Raw genomic sequence first — 19,861 nt, forward strand, 5'->3', positions numbered from 1 at the left:
CTACAGGAATTAAAAAGAAAATAAAGGTATATTGTTAACAGATTTACATTAACAAATCCAACAACGTTGATATTTTCACCACCACCAAAGTTCACTCCAGTAGAAATATTAAATATTTGTTGAATAAGGGAATGTTAGCTATTATTAAGGACAGGGCGCCGAGTCCAGGCTGTAGAGATCAATAAGGCATTTCAGCCCCAAGCTGCTTTCATTTCACTGGAGGGAGGAAAATAACCCATACTTAATAAAGATCAGTGCAAAAGAGTGAGGGAAAGCTGGGTCAGGAAAAGCTCCTCTCGGGCGGAGTCATCCAGCTGAGACACGAAGGACCCGTAAAAAGTGCCTAACTTTTTAAAAAGTGCACAGGAGTGGTTGTGCATTAGCTCCGACGCGGCCCAGAGCCGAACAACGCGGCCCGGCCACCGCCGACTGCCTGATCCCTCTTGTCTCAGGGCAGGCCTAGCCCTTCCACATTCGCGCTCGCAGCTGCTGAACAGCCACCTCCGTCCTATCCCAGACCGTAGCATTTGTGCGCCTGCGCACTCAAGCAAAGCACTTGCTGGGGCGGGCGGGGAGGCCGCCGGAAGTGTGACCTTTCGCTCCCTGCTCGCTGTTCCCATCCGGGTCGCGACAGTCTTCCGGGTGTTTCTGACAGGGCTTTCTACGCCGCTTTTTCGGTGACTTTTTGGTCTTCCGCTTCTTGCCACCGCCCCGAACCTCCCACACCCTTGCTGGCCCTGCCTTTTCTTGTGTCGCTCCTCCCCGGCCGCCGAGCCCGGGGTTTAGGTTGCGATCCGGATCCGGAGCCAGGCCTAGCTTTTACGCGGGCCGCTACCTGCTTTGGCTGCGGCGAAAGCGACAACCGAGCGCGCCGGGCTCTCGCTGCTCCGGCCTTGGAGCTCCTGGGCGGGCAGTACCAGTAGGCCCTGCTTAGCCCTTCCCCGAGGAGACCTGTGAGTTAGGGGGCTTCGGAAAGGGACGCAATGGTGTAGGCCCAGGTCGGGGGCGGGGCTCGGGGAACTTTTCCTCAAACCGCACTGTTATGTTTGCGTGGGAAGTTCCGGCGATCTTTCTTAGACGTCCCAGACGTATGGGCGGCCCCAAGGCTGCTGCACTTTTCTGAAGAATCTTAGGACCGCTTACTTTTTCCACTCGTTTCCTTTCCTCGCGCCCCGTTCTCAGTCTAGGAGCAAAAGAGGAAGACCGTGTTGGGACCCCTGCATGGAGTTTCAGAGGGTGGTGAAAAAATAAGGTAAACATCTGGATTAAGTATTTAAAATGTAAGGCTTTTAATCAAAGGGGCCTCAGTTCTTCACTTTCCAGGGAAGTGCTCAGTCTAGGACTCTGTCAGATTGTTGTACCCTTCATTTCCCGGTCAGCCTTGGTAGACTCATCATCTGTCTAGGCCAGAGCACGATGGGGTTTATGTGTCTCACAATTTCTTGATTATCCAAATACCGTCTTTTCTCTCCTTCAGCTCTTTGTTTAAAATAGGAATTACGTACTTAGATTGCGGATACCAATAGGGTGAGCCGAAAAGAAACAGAGAAACTAAAACTCAGGCGAAATGGGAACTTGTTGACGATATGTGGTGTGTGATTTTGTGAGGGAAGATCATAACTGAACACTAAATGTGTGTTTTGTATTACAGGTAACATACTCTTCTTGTAAATTCTGTCTTGGACGGTTTATTACACAAGGCTTTTAATACGTACAGCGAGGAGGCTCACAATATTTAGCCAGTGGTAGTAACATTATTTTGTTGGTGTGATGGCCCCAATTATGTCTGGTCTGGAAATGCTCTTTCATACAGGCTTTAGGTGGAACAGGCCATTTATCAGTCATTTAAGAAATGGCCATTTCAAACCACATGACAAGATTTTTTTTTTTTTTTTTTTTTTTTTTAGCTCTGGGTTGGTATCTAATTCCTAATCAAAAGGAATGTCCTTTTCAAAACTCGCAAGTAGTTTTGACAGTGGGTGAGCAGGATATAGGATTTGGACTTTTTGCGTTGTGGAGATAAGAAGTGAGTTTAGGAGGTCAAAGGCATTTGGACAAAGCGGACAGATAACTTGATTTAGTTGCCATAGTTCTGGCTTTTGGTTTTTATACTGGGGAGATTCTGCTTTCCAGGGAATCCTGATTATGGAAGGAATTATGTAACCTTGAAAGTTCTCTAATTGGTTGGAGAAGAGTCAAATTTAGGACAGAAATTCCAGGTTGTGAGTTACAGGACCAAATACCATATCACTAGGAATTACTTTGTAAACCACTCCTGTACACCCTTGTCTCCTGTATGATTATTTACAAATAAACGTATATAATTTCCCATTGTGTCAACCTTAGTCAAGAAGCAACTTTAAGATTCTTTCCTTAACCATGCAACGGTTTTAAAACACATCTTCAGAAGTTCCTATATCATCCTATTTTATTGTCACGAGCATTGAGAAGCCAATAACTTTAAAGCTAAGGAAAATAAGATATCAGCAATAATCTGGATTTTCTTTCTTTATTGTAGAATTTCTTATCCCTGCTATCAGAGTTGATGTGGAATCGTGTTTTATGTAGATCATCAAATAGACTTACTGAAGGAGCCTTTCATTCAGAGTATAAAGAAAAAGATACAAAATTTTGTGGTGGTCTCTTTAATTCTATGGTAATAGGTGTGTCGGATTTTATACTCTAAAGCTCTATATTCTGTTTAAAAAATGATTCCTCATATTGTTTTTGATGGATGATTATTTTTGGATTATTTATATTATTTATCTTCATCAAAATCACTGTTGAAATGTATTAGAAAAATATTAGAAAGAGGAATTGAAATTCATGCCTTTTGGTTTACTTCCTGATTTCTAGATGGTCATGCAGGATGCCCATGTTGGGGAGCAGTGAATGCCATTGGTTACTTTCCCTAGGAATGATCTGACTGTGAGGGCTGGCCTTGTTGAAGCCATACTTCAGGGCCAAGATTCATACTGAGGAGAACCTGACAGATACTTTGTTTTGGAGGAACTCCAAAAGCTTCAGTTGCTTATCTGGGAATTTGGGATAGGCTGAACTAGATACCTGCCTTAGGTAAACTTTTGGCTCTGGAATCACCACTGTAAGCTTTTAAACCTTGGATAATTTGGTCATTAGCTTTGTAGAGTATTTGTGGGCCACAAGACATCTTTTGACTTGTTCTTGTTTTGGATCTTATCATGTCATGGCATAGAAATAAGGTGAGGTCTACACTGTTTTGTCATTTTGGGTTTTCAAGTCTTAATGCATGTGTATGGGGCTTTATTTGGGTCCAGAGGAAAAACATAAGCATATTGATGTAAACAAAGTGTCTAGAATTTTAACTATTAATTGATTTAAATAAATCTGAAAATAGAACATTTTAATTTTAGCTTTCTGAATACAGATTCCTTCCCTTGTTTGATCAGTAGTATCTGTATTCCAAGAAAATGAAATATCAAGCAAAATTCATTTAATGAATTATATTTAATGTTATTTTCTCATGAATCTTATGAAATAGGAGTTATGTTTTGTGGGAGTTTGGGTTACGGAAACAGAATAAAGAAAGTCAAGAAAGAAAAGAGCATGAACCCAGACAAAGGCTAGAACATGGCTTTAGTTGCTAGTCTTGAATCTGGCATTCTGTGATTATTACATGTACTTTTAATAAAGGATTGTCCAGAATCCTGCTTGGTTCAAGATATTTTCCATTTCCTTTGAGCAGTGAAAATCAGGGAGTACAGTTTAGCAGTTATGATAGGAATGATTTAAAAAAAAAAAAAGTATCCTGTAATGAGATACAGACCTGCTGAAGGGAGTTGATGAACTCTTGTTTTATGGAGGTAACACCTTGTCTCTGGTTCAGATTAGAGAGTCGGGCACTTGGGATGAGATCTGATGGGATCCCACGACTCTTATTCACAATCCATTATAAATCTTGGCCTAGTGAATCTCATTCATTATCTGTGTACATCCTTGGAACTTTAGTCTTGCAAAATTGAAAAAAAGCAAGGAACAAAGTGTGTATGAGTGATTTATTAGTTTCTTCACAGATCTTTCTCTTTTTCTATACTGTTTTCTCCACCAGTTTTTCCAACCATCTGGTCTCAATACCCAGAGGCAGCTATTATTTCTTTTAGATGGTTAAGTGTTATTTTCCTCTGTTATTCTTCAAAAACTTCTATGGCTTGTTTTTAAAATTGACATCTACTGAAAATTAGAATTCAGCACCTTAATGTAGCCTCCTTTATCATTAAATTGTACTGTATATGAACATGTAAATATATATAGCATATTTTAATAATATACGTAATCTTTAAATAAATATATGAAATAGATATGTAATATGTTACAATTTTGTTTAGATTGATATTTTTAATGTTTGTGTTATTGTGAGAACCAAATAGATAATGATTATATATCCTTTTTTATATGACCTTTTGAGTGTGTGTGTGTGTGTTTAGGTAATTTCTTTTTAACTTGCTACTTTTTTGTTTGTGTGATTATTTTTGCTCCTCTCTGTGGTCAAATATATCAGGTAAACTGCCAGTAAAGTTCTAAGTTTTTTTCTCCTTGGGTCTCTTCTTGAAACCCTTCATCTTGCTCTAATTTAAGCTGGTAGCTTTCCTTCACCACTGTTCTGGGGAATTACTTTGTCTCTGCCCTACAGCAGGTCTCCCTTTTCCTAGATCCCAGGTTTTTTGTTTTGTTTTGTTTTTTTGATACTTGACATGTCTGAACATGTTTTTATTCTCCCTTGCAGTGATAGTATGGCTCGGTATAGAATTGTAGCTTGAGAGCATTTCCTGCAGAGACTTGAAGGCGCTAACTTCATTGTCTTGTAGTTTCCTCTGTTGCTGTTGAGGATTTTAAAGTCATTTTGATTGTCAGCTCTTTATTTATAACATTTTCCTCTTCTGTAATATAAGTTTCTTTTTCCTTATGTTCTGAAATCTTACCATAATATACCTTGGTACATACATTTTTTAAGGTGCGCTTTGTGCTCATTAGGTCCTTTAAATCTCAGGATTGGTTTTTTTCAGTCCTGGACATTTTATTGTTTTGTTTATTTGATAATTTCCTTCTGTGTGTTTTCTCTCTTCTACAGGAACTTCTGTTATGTTGGATGATGGACCATATAGTTTGATTCTCTTATATTTTTTTCTCTTATTGTCCTGCCTCCTTTCTGCCTTTACTAGTTTTTCCTTTTTATTCTAAGAGATTTCCTCAGTGTTCTTTTAACTTTCTACTTGGTGTTTCTGCTTTTAATTTTATAATTTCGAAGAGCCTTTTCTGCTTTTTAAACAGTATATTGTTTTCTGGTGTTTTTTTGCTTTGATTAATTAATATATTTATCTTGCTCTTGGAATTGTTTTTGTTTATTCCTGGATCTTTTTTCTCTTATGGTGATCCTTGAATGTTTATTTTAAGTGAGAGTTCCTAGAAATCAAATTGGAAGCTCTGTGTGCATGGGTGGGCAGTTTAGTAGTAGACTTTACTGTAGTTTGCTAGCAGGCTGAACTTTTTCTTCGTGGAAAACTGTTACTATATTATAGGTTCTCTGGTTACCATGTCGTTTGGTTTCTTTCCCAGTACCATAAATGGGTTTTCTGATTGCCTGCATTGGGAGGGTGGGCTGGGGATCCTATTTTCACTTTGTTGATTTTACTTAATACTTGATTGTTTGTTACTTTGCCCTACTCTTTGTAAGTTTGTAGCCTTTGGGATCAGTCATTGCAAAGTATAAATCTCTCCTGCCTGGGTCAGTGAATGGTTCTGATTGCTTTGTACAATAGTTCCCCTGCTTATTCACACAGGAGACATACTAAGACCCCCAGGGAATGTCTAAAACTGTCGGTAGTACCGAACCCTATATATACTACGTTTTTTCCTGTATATACGTACCTTCGATAAAGTTTATAAAGTACAATTAATAATAAAATAGAACAATTATATTACTATACTGCAGTAAAAGTTTTGTAAATGTTGTCTCTTGGAATATCTTAATTATATTGTATTCTGTGATGATGTAGATGATAACATACCCATATGATAATATGAAGTGAGGTGAATGGTGTGTGTATTATGACATAGTGTTAGGCTGGCTACTATTGACCTGACGATATGTCAGAAGGAGGATCATCTGCTTCTGTGCCATGGTTGACCACAGATAACTGAAACCACAGAAAGTGAAATTGTGGGTAAGGGGGGACTGTTATGTATGTTTTCCCCATTGCTGTGGAACAGGCTCTCTTTTATGTGACGTCCTTTATATAAATTATTTAGACTTTGAAGGAAATCTCAGAATTTTATAGGTATTAGGCAGTACGGATTCCTTCCTTTGTTTGAGTTGATCTGTAAGAAGATGTGTAAGATCTATATCCTAAGAATCAGGTTGTCATATTATGGTTTATACCTTTGAATAAATTCAACTGGGTATAAATGTAAGAATCTGTATGGCTTCATTAAATGTCTGTCCTGAGTGGTGTCTTTTTTATTATCACAGTATGTGGTGATAACTTGATTTCTGAAAGATCTGTTGATATGAGGTTAAATACATCACAATTTAGAAACTTGCATTTTTTTTTTAATCATTTGCATGATATTCTTAATCTAGATTTAAAATTCATTATTAACAAGTTTTTGGTTACCTGTAGTGGGACTTAAGAGATCTGTTAAAACTTTTGAAATAACTTTGTAAGTAAAATTCATAACTTGGTAAATAATTGTTTTAAATAATAGATATTAGTTATTACTGAGTTCAGTATTTTCAAGATATAATAATTTGTCTTTTAAAACTATCCTAGGTAGAAGAATACATGTTCACTTTTAGTGAACAAGAGCATGTTCCCAAACTCAATTTTGGGTCGCCCGCCTTTCACCCCAAACCATCAACAACATAATAATTTCTTCACCCTGTCACCAACTCTTTATTCACACCAGCAGCTTATAGATGCACAGTTCAACTTTCAGAATACAGAGTAAGTATGGTGTTATTTTGGCCCATATCATTTGTAAATTTTGTGTTCTAATTGAGAACATTTTTATATGTTTATATGTTTCATTTTTATATGAAATGTTTGAAGTTAAAAAAACTGTCATTGTTGGGGTGCTTGGGTGGCTCATTTGGTTGAGTAACCGGCTCTTGATATTGGCTCAGGTCATGATCCTATCGTGGGATTGAGTTGCTACGTTGGGCTCCATGCTGAGCATGGAGTCTGCTTAAGATTCTCTCTCTCTCCCTCTGTGCCCTACCCCACTCATGCTCACTTGCGCTGTCTCTAAAACAATAATAAAAAAGGTCATTGTATTGTTTTTTCTGATCAGTGAAATATTTAGTTTTTCATGAAATTGCTTTTTTGTTTAAGGGAAAAATGTTTATTACTATTGTTCTTTATGTGTTTTTGGTAGTTTGTCAAGAGCGGTGTCATTACAGCAGTTGACATATGGAAATGTCAGTCCAATACAGACCTCAACTTCTCCGTTATTTCGAGGAAGGAAGTAAGTACTTCTTAATTATTTTAAAAGAAAAGTTTGCATTTCTCTGAACTGTAGCTGAGTGTTTCTTGTATTCAGATTGTGTGGACATTATGCCCTAAATTTTATTTTCTGGAACCTGTGAAGTCATTCCTGTGACAAAATTTTGAAACTTTTATATTAAATTTAAAAAATTTTAGGGATACTTTTGTTGATTTATTACTGCCATTGCAAATTTTAGATGGAATGAAGCCACATTTTTCAGAAGACTACTTTTAATTGAGATTTTAACTAAATTAGATTGTTTTCTGAATTAGTTTGCTGGGGCTGCCATATCAAAGTACAACTGATTGGGTGGCTTGCACAGAAATTTATTTTCTCACAATCCTGGAGGCTAGAAGTCCCAGATCAAGGTGTTGGCAGGTTTGTTTTCTTCTGAGACCTCCCTCCTTGGCTTGTAGATGGCTGCCTTCTCTGTGTCCTACACTGGCATCTCTGTGTTTTCTGTGTCCTAATCTCTACTTCTAAGGACACTAGTCATATTGGATTAGGGCCTACTTTTAATGACACCATTTTAAGTTCTTTAAAGGCTGGATGTTCAAAACAGTCAAATTTTGAGGTACTGCTCAACCATTAGAATTTTGAGGGGACACAGTTCAGCCCATAATATCTTCTTTCTAGTAAAATTCACTATTCAATTTATCTAAATCTTACACACCTAAGGTTCTGTAATATATATTATTATGGTAAAAATTTCTGCATGTTTAAAGCTTTCTATAGAGAAGTCAGAGTCAACTAATTTTAACCAATTAGAAGAAATTGATGTACCACAAAGTAATTATAATAGAATTTTAGAGATGATTATTAAAATAAGGTTTGGCAGTATTTGCAAGATATAGCTGCTGAATGCCTATATGAACATTCCATAAATTTATGTCCGATTAAAAATAACACTAACTAAGAATTATTGATCATTCATGTAGTAGCGTTCTGTGGAGTTTACAAATGATTTAAGTTTCACAAAACTTTATGAGATGAGTACTGTTAATCCCTCTTCTGTTGAGAAAGATGAAACAGAGGTTAAGCAACTAGTTATTCAGGTAGAGGCACACTTAGGATTTGGACCCAGGTAGTCCGGCTCTAGATCTTGTGCTTCAAAGCACTGTGAGTTGTTCTTCAAAGTTATCATTGTGGAAGGCTTTATAATGATGTCAAAAGTATTGGCTTTAATTGAGATTTTAATTTTTTTGAAATTGCCTGGATAGCCAGTTTGTGAATCACAAATGAAAACAAATTCCATTGGCTCATAGTTGTACTTTAAAAACTAAAATTGACATTCTCAAGAGAAGCAGCATATAAAGCTAAGTCACTTTTATGTTAGCAGATATTAAATATACTCTTAGGTTTTTAGTACTGTACACTTTTACTTGTGAGTAGGAGTTCTACTTATTTTGGGGGTCAAGGAGAGAGGAGTTGGTGTAATCCTACTGGGGTATTACAATAAAAAACCTTTGGATGGCCGTGACCCAGTAGTTGGACCATTTCCCATGGCCGAAAGTATTGTCTGTATGAACAAACTTAATATATCAATGAAGTAAATATCTTTTTTTAGACAAATAATTATTTTCATTCTGGCTTTTATTTTGAAAAATTTTATGCCTCCAGAAAAATTTAAAGAATAGTACAGTGAACATCTGTATGCTGTTTACCTAGGTCCATTAAAGTTTTGCTTCATTTGATTTTTTTGCCTCTTTCTCTTTATTCCTACTTTTTTTTTTTTCCTGAACCGTGATGAAAAATTGTAGACATCATTTCACTGTACATCAGTGCATTCCTGCTAAGAACAGGGATCTTTTCCTATATAACCAAAATACATTAGTCATGCCCAAGAAATTTAACATTAATACAATACTGTTATGTGAAATGCAGTTAGTTTTCATATTTCTTTAGTTGTTCAGTGTCTTTATAGCTTTTTAATATGATCTTTCCAACTGATGAACCAGAATATAGGTGGACTTAAAGACCCTTTTTAACTATGTAACACTCAGTTCACTTAATTTTATTCTCATTCTTTAGAATTTGGGTTTTATTGTCAGTGTTTCTATGAATGGAAGTTTTCCTCCAAAGTTTTAACTGCTGAGATAAAATATTGGGATAGTTCTGCAGGAGACTAACCCTGATATATATAGTGTATAGGTTTAAAAATATATACATATATATTCTATAAATTATATATATGCATATATATACATACATATGTGTGTACATATATACACACATCCACATACGTACACACACATTATCAGTATGCATTTTTCCTAAGGTGTCTTTCTAAGGCTTCTCTTGTGCTCAAAATGAATATTTTAAGATTCACATAGAACTAATAATGTGGCCCTGCTGCTGAAAGAGTCAATATTGGCATTTGTTATTTTTATAGTTTTAATTGTTTTCTGTCATTAGAAAGTTATATCTTTAATTACTAAGGTATATTGCTTGTTTTCAGGAGATTAAGCGATGAAAAAAACCTTCCTCTTGACGGTAAACGGCAGCGTTTCCATTCACCCCACCAAGAGCCAACTCTAGTTAACCACATAGTGCCTTTATCAGGTGAAAGAAGATACTCAATGCCGCCATTGTTTCATACACACTATGTACCAGATATAGTCAGATGTGTTCCACCTTTTCGAGAAATACCATTTTTAGAACCTAGAGAAATCACACTGCCTGAGGCCAAAGATAAGGTAATAATAATATAGATTTTAGTTTTACCTTTTGGAAAGTTGATATAAATAATGTATTAAAAACATCAGAAATATCTAATGTTTTGGATTAAATAGAATATGTCTTTTTTTGCACTGTTTAAACTATTCAACCTAGTTTTCTGTCTAAATTTGATTTTTTGATTTTTGTTAGCTTTTCTTTTATGGAAGTGTAGCTTTCATATCAGGAAATCAGATTTTCTCTGATACGTAAAAATCTGGATTAGAACTCAAAACATTTGATTTCTTAGTTTAGAGAACTCTACTGTTACTTATTTTTATTTTAGAGAAACACATTTTCATATGGTTATTATAAATGTCAAAAAGCATTTCCTTTTGGGAGGTTTGTGTTCGTCATGAAGTTTTTGAATGTCAAAAATAGCGAATCCAGGAGTCATGGAGAAATTGATACAATCAGAGTGATATGATGCAGAAAGATCTATCAGAAACATTTGTAAAAAGCATTTCCAATAAATGAAATAAAGCTGTTTAATAATTCTTGGAAAATGACATTATCAGCATTGGGGAACAATGAGTTATTTAACACTAATATTAGAAGCATATTTACCCCCTACCCCCAAATAATTTTAGGTAATTTAGAAGAGTTTACAATGTAAATATCTGTGTTCTCTTGGCTTGTCTGTGGATTACATTTTGCTGTTTTTACATTTTCAAAGCTGCTCCACTTTTAAGAAATACTGACATCTGTAGGCTAAGGAGAATGATCCTGAAGGGAGTATAGTGACTTTGTTTTACTCATCTGTGGGTTCCTGGCAACCAGCATAGGTCTAGAATGTTGTAAATGTATAGAAAATGTTGGATCAAAAAAGGAGCACTTGGTTCATTCTTTAGTTGTGCTGCTTTTTATTCCGTCATCATTCTTTCATTGTATCATAAAATTCACTCTTTTTAAGTATACAGTTCAGTTTTTAGTATATTCACACAGTTGTACAGTGATCACCACTCTCTAATTCTAGTATGCTTTCATCGTCCCCAGAAGAAACATGTACCCGGTACCAGTCCCTTCCCCGTCCCTGACCTTCCTGTCCCTTACCACCTGCCCCCCTTGGTTGCCACCAGTTGATTTTTTTATCTCTATGGATTTGCTTATTCTAGACATTCGTATAAGTGGAATCATACATTATGTGGTCTTGCTTTTTTAACTTAGTGTATTTTCAAGGTTCATCCATGTCATAGAAGTGTCAGTTCTTTGTCTCTTTTTATAACTGAATAATATTCTGCTGTATAGATACACCATTGTATTTTGTTTATGCATTCATCATTTGCTCAGCTTTGGGGCTGTTTCTTCTCTTTGGCTATTCTGAATAATGCTGCTGTGAAAATCTGTGTACAGGTTTGTATGGACATGTTTCTGTTTCTTTTGGGTGTATGCCTAGTAGTGAAATTGGAGGGTTAGGTGCTAATTCTATGTATACCTTTTTGAGAGCTGCCATTGTTTTCTAAAGTGGCTGCACCATTTTACATTCTCACCACCAATGTATGAGTGTTCCAATTTATCTACATCCTTGTCAACACTTGTTATTGTCTGACTTTTTGATTATAGCCATCCTAGTTGGTAAGAAATGGTATCTCATTGTGATTTTGATTTGCATTTCTCTAATAACTAATGATGTTGGTCATCTTTTCATTTGTGTATTCAGATCTTTTGCCCATTTTTTAATTGGAGTATTTATTTTTTATTGTTGAGCTGTAAGAGTTCTTTGTATATTTTGAATATTAGACCATTATATATGATTTGCAAGTATATTCTCCCATTCTTGATTTGTATTTTTCCTTTCTTGATAGTGTCCTTTGAAGCACAAAAGCTTTTCATTTTAACCAAGTCCAATTTATCTTTTTCTTTGGTTGCTTGAGCTTTTGGTGTCGTATATAAGAAACCATTGCCTGATCCAAGGTCTCAAAGATTAATGTCTATGTGCTATTCTAAGAGTTTTATAGTTTTAGCTCTTAGATTTAGGTCTTTGGTCCATTTTGGGTTTTAATATGATATGAAGTAGGGGTCCAACTTCATTCTTTTGCTGTTAGTCCAGTTGTCCCAGCACTATTTATTAAATAGATTCTATCATTCTTCTGTTAATATGAAGTAGAAAAGCAATTAGGTAAAATGAGTGGGAGGGAGGATGAGGCAAAGTAAAATGGGAAAAGACTAACTTGAGAAGTTTTGGTACTGTTTCTCTCCTCCCTCCATTCTTTGTCTTTTCTTTGCTTTCTCATTTTAAAGAAACTCTTACAATGCTATAATGTAAAAGCCTATGGTATAAGTCAAATCTGACAAATTCTTTTAGTGAATATATAAGAATCTTTTACTATGAGTTTTTAATTATGTATACAGACTCATTTTCTATGGAATTTATAAATATTGAAGCTTTCTGTCTTTTTGTATGTATTTATATAGTCATAATAGGTAACTATTGGAACTAACTAAATAACTGCTAGTTCTGCATGTGGACGAGGTATATGTTGAGTGTCAGTAAATTTAATAACATAATTTACATTAGTCAGTATATATCATTTAGTGAAGTGTGGTTCCATATCAGTAACTTTTTCTGTGCGTAGTAGCATAGAAAAAGATCTCTTATATCTCATGTTTTTTGGAGTAAGCATTTGTTTCAGAAAGGTAAAGATGTATTTTGTTAAGCAAATTTTTTTGAGTGCTACTCTCTACCTGCCTAGTTGTGGGAGAAAGAAGGCAAGCAATTAGTTTTGTGTTCATCCTTTAAGAGAACACTTTTAAAGAAAACTAACACTTATTGATGCCTTTTCTAGGCATTCATATGTTATATCATTTAGTCTTTTCAACAACCCCATGACATGGATATTATCCTAATTTTACTGAGGCTCAGAAAGCTAAATAACTTGTTCAAGGTCACAGCTAGTAACTGACACAACCAAGATTTGACCTTTGTCTCTAATAATACAAAGAGGAAGAATTTAAGATGTTTAAAATCAGGGGTAGGGAGATGACATTCTTAGAATTGACTATAACACCAGGTGATCTGTGAAAGTAATAGCTAATATTTAGTGGCTTTCTTTGCCAGCAGTGTGCTCAATGGTTTCTGTCATTTACCTCTGTTTATCTCTGCTACAGTATGAAGTGAATGGGAAGTCCAGTGTGAAAAAAATGGAGTAGTGGTTTGGGGTCTTGAGTGCCCAGTGGAATGCCATTGAAGGTTTTTGAGTAGAGAAATAGCACAGATTGACATTTTGGGGAAGATGGTTCTTGTGGTATAGTGGAGTTGAGCTTGGAATAAGGAGGGCCTGAAAGATGGGTGATTACCTTTAAAGCTATTAAATTCATTTGATGAGAGGCATGGAAGCTTTCAATTATGGCATATGGTAGTGGGAAAGATGTGAAAGACCACGCATAAGGAAAATTGGTAGAATGTGTGGAATCACTGAATATAGGGGAGAGAGAGGGAGGCTTTGATGTCTCCACTGCTTTGATTTTGGACTACTAACAGAGATAAGAAACGTAGGTGTGAGGCGTATAAATTAGTTGAGGAACCAGTCATTTGTTTTGTTTTGTTTTGTTTGATTTTTTTAAATGTTTATTTTCAGAGAGGGTGACAGAGCACAAGTGGGGGAGGAGCAGAGGGGGGGACACAGAATCTGAAGCAGACTCCAAGATCCGAGCTGTCAGCACAGAGCTCAATGTGGGACTTAAACCCATGATCTGCGAGATCATGACCTGAGCTGAATTTGGACACTTAATGGACTGATCCACCCAGGTGCTCCACAAGAATTTTTGGAAGTATGGGAATATCTGTAATTTTTGGGAAACTTCATCTTCTGCAGATTACACACTAAGAATATAGGTCTATGGAAAAATAGGACTGGAGCATATTATTTGAAATCTAAACATTTTTGTAACCAGAATGCTATCAAGAGTAATAATTGATACCTTGGGAAATAACTTGGTCATACCAGATAGGTGGCTTAGTATGACTGGATGCTGCTGCAGGGGATATTAAAAATATACAAAATAGAGTTGAGATATTGGCTTGTGGAGGGCACTGAGACAAGGCAGTTAAAAGTGGAGCTCTGAGTCAGTGAGGCTGCTACAAGTAGACACAGAAGGAAATATACCAGCAGAGAGCTGTTTGAGGCCGGGGAGATGTTTTATTGAGTGGGAACCCTCAATATAGTAGGAACGCAAACAAACAGGTGGGGGCTTATTTTTAGTTGTGTTAGATCCATAAGGACTCTTACCTGTGCAACAGCCAAACTCAGGGATTCTTTTTCTTTCTCATGAAGGTTATGATTCTGAGAGTTCACTGTATGAATTTGAGTAAAGGTAGATGTAGGGAAGTTATTGTAGTGTTCTGTTCTAGGTGAAAGGGAATTATACCTTGAATTATGAAGTGCTTGTAGAGTACTTCACATTAGGAAGAGAAATTGATGGATTTAAGCTCTATTTGGGAATTTGAATTTATAGGATTTGGTGATGGATTATATTAGGTCATCCAGGCCTACTTTCACAAGGAGTTCTTGTTCATTTTAGAATGTGTAACACTCCTGGCTTTCAGCTCACTAGATACCACTTATCCCATTATGAGAAACAAGTCTACAGACATTGCTGTCTCACCTTGGGGTAGAATTGCTCCTGGTTGAGAACCACTGAATTAGATAGAGAAGAAGATACTGAGAATTTCAGGCTTCTACATGGACTCATGGTAGTATCATTGACTGAGATGGAACAAAATGGAAGAGTAGCAATATTTATGTGTGTGTGTGTGCTTAGTAGGGATTGGAGGATAAACAGGAGCCTCATCAATTCTGTGGACATTTGTCTTTAATGTGTATTTGAAACATCACATTAGATATTAAAGATGATAGTTTAATATTATAGATCTGGAATTCAGAAGAAAGGTATTGACTAGAAATGTACATTTGGTAATCATTGGCATATAGATGGTAATTGAAGCCAAGAGTGTGGATGTGATTGTTCAGGGAGAGAAGAGAGCCTGGATTCAAGACTGAAATAGGTGAAAGGATGGGAAAACAGAAATGGAAATTAAAAATATATACAACTGTTTTGGGGAGTTTGGCTGTGAAGTGGAGGAGCTAAAGATTTGAAGTTGTAGCAAAGGATTTTTTAAATTTTTAAATTTTTATTTGAACCACATATAAATGTTTAGGGGAAAGATTTAGTGGAGAGAGGGGAAATTGACTATTCTGCCAGGAAAAGAACAATCATGAATAAGATTCCTCAGAAGAGGGGCGCCTGGGTGGCGCAGTCGGTTAAGTGTCCGACTTCGGCCAGGTCACGATCTCGCGGTCCGTGAGTTCGAGCCCCGCGTCAGGCTCTGGACTGATGGCTCAGAGCCTGGAGCCTGTTTCCGATTCTGTGTCTCCTTCTCTCTCTGCCCCTCCCCCGTTCATGCTCTGTCTCTCTCTGTCCCAAAAATAAATAAACATTGAAAAAAAAAATTAAAAAAAAAAAAAGATTCCTCAGAAGATAGGAAGGGCATGGATCTTGCTTATGGGTGGCTTTAGGTAAGAGAAAAGCTTTCTGGAACTGGAGGAAAGGAGGGGAGGTAGGTGTAGATAATAAGGAAGTTTGTAGATATGATAGAGAGACATTAATGTGGAGTTCCCATAGTTGAGTGGCTTCTTCCTGTTTTCTTTATGAATTATTATGCAAGGGCATCTGTTAAGAGTGAGGAGAATGAAGTGGGATGTCCAGGGTTTGAGAATAGTGGAGAGGGTTTGAAATAAAATTGACTGAGGGCAGGAAATCAAGCTGTGACCAGAGAAAATAGAGAAAGACCAGTTGCTGGCTGGTGTTAGACGATTCACTTAAGATTGGTAATAATGAATTTATTATAATAATAATGAGTCATCAACTGGTTCAGTTAGCTCCAAGGAGAGGTTTTGTTAGTTAGTTTTAATTACTTTGAAAATTCATATTCTGTGTTTTGAAACCTGAAGATTTAAGTTTTTGAAAATGAATACCCTTTGAGTTTACATTTTTCCTCCATTTTAAAATCTTTTGTCAGTTTTTTTCAAGTTGCTATGTTAACAGAATTCTTTAAAATATCTGAATTACCTTTCTGAATTAACATTTATTTCACTCTAGCTTTTAGGTGAATATATGGTTGCCTGGACAAAAAAGAGGCTGTAGAGGAATCAAGAGTTAACCAAGCTCCTGAATTCTATTATAACTGTTCTTTGGAAATTCTGATTAGTTTGAAGATACTATGTGAGTTGAAGTAATTGATTTTGAATTTTTAGTTGAGATGAGGTTAGGCTGAGGTTTTCTTGGTACTGATTATAAAATAAAAAAGATGATTGTGAATTAATTATTCAAGGTATCTTTTATAATGTTTAATTTTGGAAAGGAGAAAATATGGTGGATCCTCTTGGCACCCTTGGAGGAACAGTTTAGGGACAGTTATCTTACAGATCGCTTAGAGGCTCCATGTTTAAAAAAATTTTTTTTTTTTTTTAAATTTCAGTATTTCACTTTATTTAGAAACATTAAAAAAGGGGATAAAGTATTTGTAAAGTGTTGGCTCACTGAATTTTAAATACACTTGGCCACTGAACAACACAGTGGTTAGGGGTGCTAGCCTCCTACACTGTCGAAATCCTTGTATAACTTTTGACACCACCAAAACTTCACTGCTGATAGCCTGTTGACTGGAAGCCTTACCAATAACATAAACAGTCAGTTAACATACATTTTGTATGTTGAATGTATCATATACTGTATTGTTAAAATAGGATGGAGAAAAAATGTTGAAATCGTAGGGAAGAGAAAATCCATTTATAGTACTATACTGTATTTATCGAAAAAAATCTGAGTATAAGGATACCTGTGCAGTTCAAACCTGTGTTATTCAAAGGTCAACTGTAGTTAAAATGCGTGTATGCCCACAACTCCTGCTAATCTTTTATTTCAGCTTTTTTGAGATATGATTGACAAATAAAAATTGTATATATTTAAGGTGTAACTATAATGTCTGTAATTTGTGATTTACCATAATCAACCTAATGTCCATCACCTCCCATAGTTAGCACACTTTTTTTGTGGTGAGAACAACTAAGATACAGTCTATTAGCAAATTTCAAGTATATAATACATGATTATTAAAAAAAATTTTTTAAGTGTTTGCTTTTGAGAGAGAGAGACAAAGACTGAGTTTGAGCCGGGAAGAGGCAGAGAGAGAGGGAGACACAGAACTCGATGTGAACTCCAGGTTCTGTGCTGTTAGCACAGAGCCCAATGTGGGGCTCGAACTCACAAACGGTGAGATCATAACCTGAGCCGAAGTCAGATACTTAACTGACTGAGCCACCCAGTCGCCAGCACAATACATTATTATTAATTAAAGTCACCATATTGTAAATTATGTCTCTAGAACTTAATCATCTTATAACTGGAAGTGTGTATGCTTTCATCAGCATCACCCCATTTCCTCCATACCCCCAGCTCCTGATAATCACTGTTCTACTCTCTGCTTATTAATTTGACTTTTTTAGATTTTGCATAAAAGTGGAGATCATGCAGTGTTTTCTTTTTATGTTTAGTTTATTTCATTTACTATATTGTCTTCCAGGTTTATCCATGTTGCAAATGGCAGAATTTCCTTCTTTTTTAAGGCCAAATGATATTCCATGGTGTATGTATGTGTGTGTGTATGTATATGTATGTATACGTATGTGTGTATGTATGTTTATATACCACATTTTTTTTTATCCATTTGTCAGTTGACATTTAGGTTGTTTTCTTATCTTGGCTACTGTTTAATGCTACAGTGAACATGGAAGTGCAGATATCTCTTTGAGATACTGGTTTTATTTCCTTTGAATGTATACCCAGAAGTGGAATTGCTGGATCATATGGTAGTTCCACTTTTTAATTTTTTAAAGTTTATTTATTTATTTTTAAGAGAGAGTGAGTGCTAGTGGGGGAGAAGCAGAGAGAGAGAATCCCAAGCAGGCTCTGCATGCTGTCAGTGCAGAGCCTAACACAGGGCCACGAACCCACAAATTGTGAGGTCATGACCCAAGCCAAAACCAAGAGCCAGACTCCCAACCAGCTGAGCCACCCGGGTGCCCCATATTTTTAATTTTTTGAGGAGTCTCCATACTGCTTTCCAGTGTGGTTGTACCAATATACGTTCTCACAGACAGTATGTGTTTCCTTTCCTCTGCATCCTTGCTGACACTTGTTACCTTTGACTTTGATAATGGTCTTTTACCAAGTGTGAGAGGATATCTCATTGTGGCTTTGATTTGCATCTCCCTGATGATTAGTAATGTTGAACATCTTTTCATGTATCTGTTGACATTTGTGTGTCATTGGAAAATGTTTGTTCAGGTCCTTTGCCCGTTTTTAAATTGGATTATTGATTAATTGATTGCTATTGAGTCATATGAGTTTCTTTATATTTTGGATATTAACCCCTTATTTGGTATATCATTTGCAAATAATTTTCTCCCATTCTGTAGATTGCTTTTTCATTTTGTTGACTGTTTCTTTGGCTGTGCAAAAACTTCTTAGTTTGATGTAGTCCCACTTGATTTTAGCTTTAGTTACCTGTGATTTTGGTGTCAAGTCCAAAAAATCATTGCAAGACCATTGTCAGGGAGCTTTTTTACGCTCTTCTTTACTAAGGAGTTTTACTGTTTCAGATCTTACAGTTAAATCTTTAATCCATTTTGACTTGGCTTTTGTGTATGGTGTAAGAGGTCCATTTTCATTCTTTTGCACGTAGATATCCAGTTTGCCCAACATTGTTGAAGACTACCCTTTTTCCATTGTGAAGTCTTGGTACCTTTGTTCAAGGTACCAGATAGGTTTATTTCTGTGCTCTCTAGTGTGGTCTGTGTGTCTGTTTTTATGCCAGTACCATAGTATTTTGATTACTATAGCTTTGTAATATAATTTGAAATCAGGAAGTGTGATGCTTCCAGCTTTTTTGTTCTTGCTCAAGATTGTTGTAGCTATTCTGGGTCATTTGGGTTCCATAGGAATTTTACCAATGTCTTTTCTATTTCTGTGAAAAATGCCATTTGAGTTTTGATAGGGATTGCATTAAATCTATAGATCATTTTGGGTACTGTGAACTTCTTAGCAATTTTAATTCTTCCAGTCTGCAAATATGGGATGTCTTTCTATTTATTTGTTGTCTTTGGTTTCTTTTGTCAATATTTTATAGTCTTCATTGTGAAGATCTTTTGCCTCCTTGGTTAAGCTTATTCCTAGGGCCCTATCTTTGTAATGTATGTGTCAGAAAAGTTTTGAAAGCTACTGAGATGTAAATTTATGTAGAAAATCTAGGCCAGGACTCAGCAGAAGAGGTCCTCAAGTGAAAACTTGTTTTATTTTGTTTTTCCATTCTTTTATTTCTTGGCCAAGTTCAGTAATAATATATGCCTAAAAGCAGTCAAACTTAAGGGAAAGAAATCAGTAATTCAGACTGCCTAATCATTGTGCCAGTTGATAAATTAAGAAGACTACATTTTGTCCACACACAAAAACATAGTAATTTAACCTGCTAACAAGGAGTGTGTTATTTTTGACGTGACATTTTCCTGATTCTATTTTATTTTAGTTAATTTTAAGAGAAAGGGAATTCAGCATCAGTAATGAATTT

General features: G+C 36.1%; 1 protein-coding gene across 6 annotated transcripts in view; it reads left to right on the forward strand.

The window, feature by feature from the left end:
• The first annotated feature begins 587 nt into the window (after nucleotides 1-587).
• The window catches only part of TENT2 (terminal nucleotidyltransferase 2), a 71,916-nt gene continuing 52,642 nt past the window's right edge, over nucleotides 588-19,861 (forward strand). For 2 of the 6 annotated variants that reach the window (XM_043592858.1, XM_043592883.1), the window contains exons 1-5: nucleotides 593-953; nucleotides 1,188-1,252; nucleotides 6,807-6,980; nucleotides 7,411-7,500; nucleotides 9,980-10,217. In XM_043592858.1, coding sequence (XP_043448793.1) covers nucleotides 6,844-6,980; nucleotides 7,411-7,500; nucleotides 9,980-10,217 — 465 coding nt within the window. In that variant the 5' untranslated portion in view covers nucleotides 593-953; nucleotides 1,188-1,252; nucleotides 6,807-6,843. Of the gene's footprint in view, nucleotides 954-1,182; nucleotides 1,253-6,806; nucleotides 6,981-7,410; nucleotides 7,501-9,979; nucleotides 10,218-19,861 lie in introns of all 6 variants that reach the window. The other 4 variants (XM_043592865.1, XM_043592890.1, XM_043592874.1 and 1 more) reach the window with 3 other exon arrangements.

The sequence above is a fragment of the Prionailurus bengalensis genome, chromosome A1 (assembly GCF_016509475.1).
Source record: "Prionailurus bengalensis isolate Pbe53 chromosome A1, Fcat_Pben_1.1_paternal_pri, whole genome shotgun sequence".
In the NCBI taxonomy this organism is placed as follows: domain Eukaryota; kingdom Metazoa; phylum Chordata; class Mammalia; order Carnivora; family Felidae; genus Prionailurus; species Prionailurus bengalensis.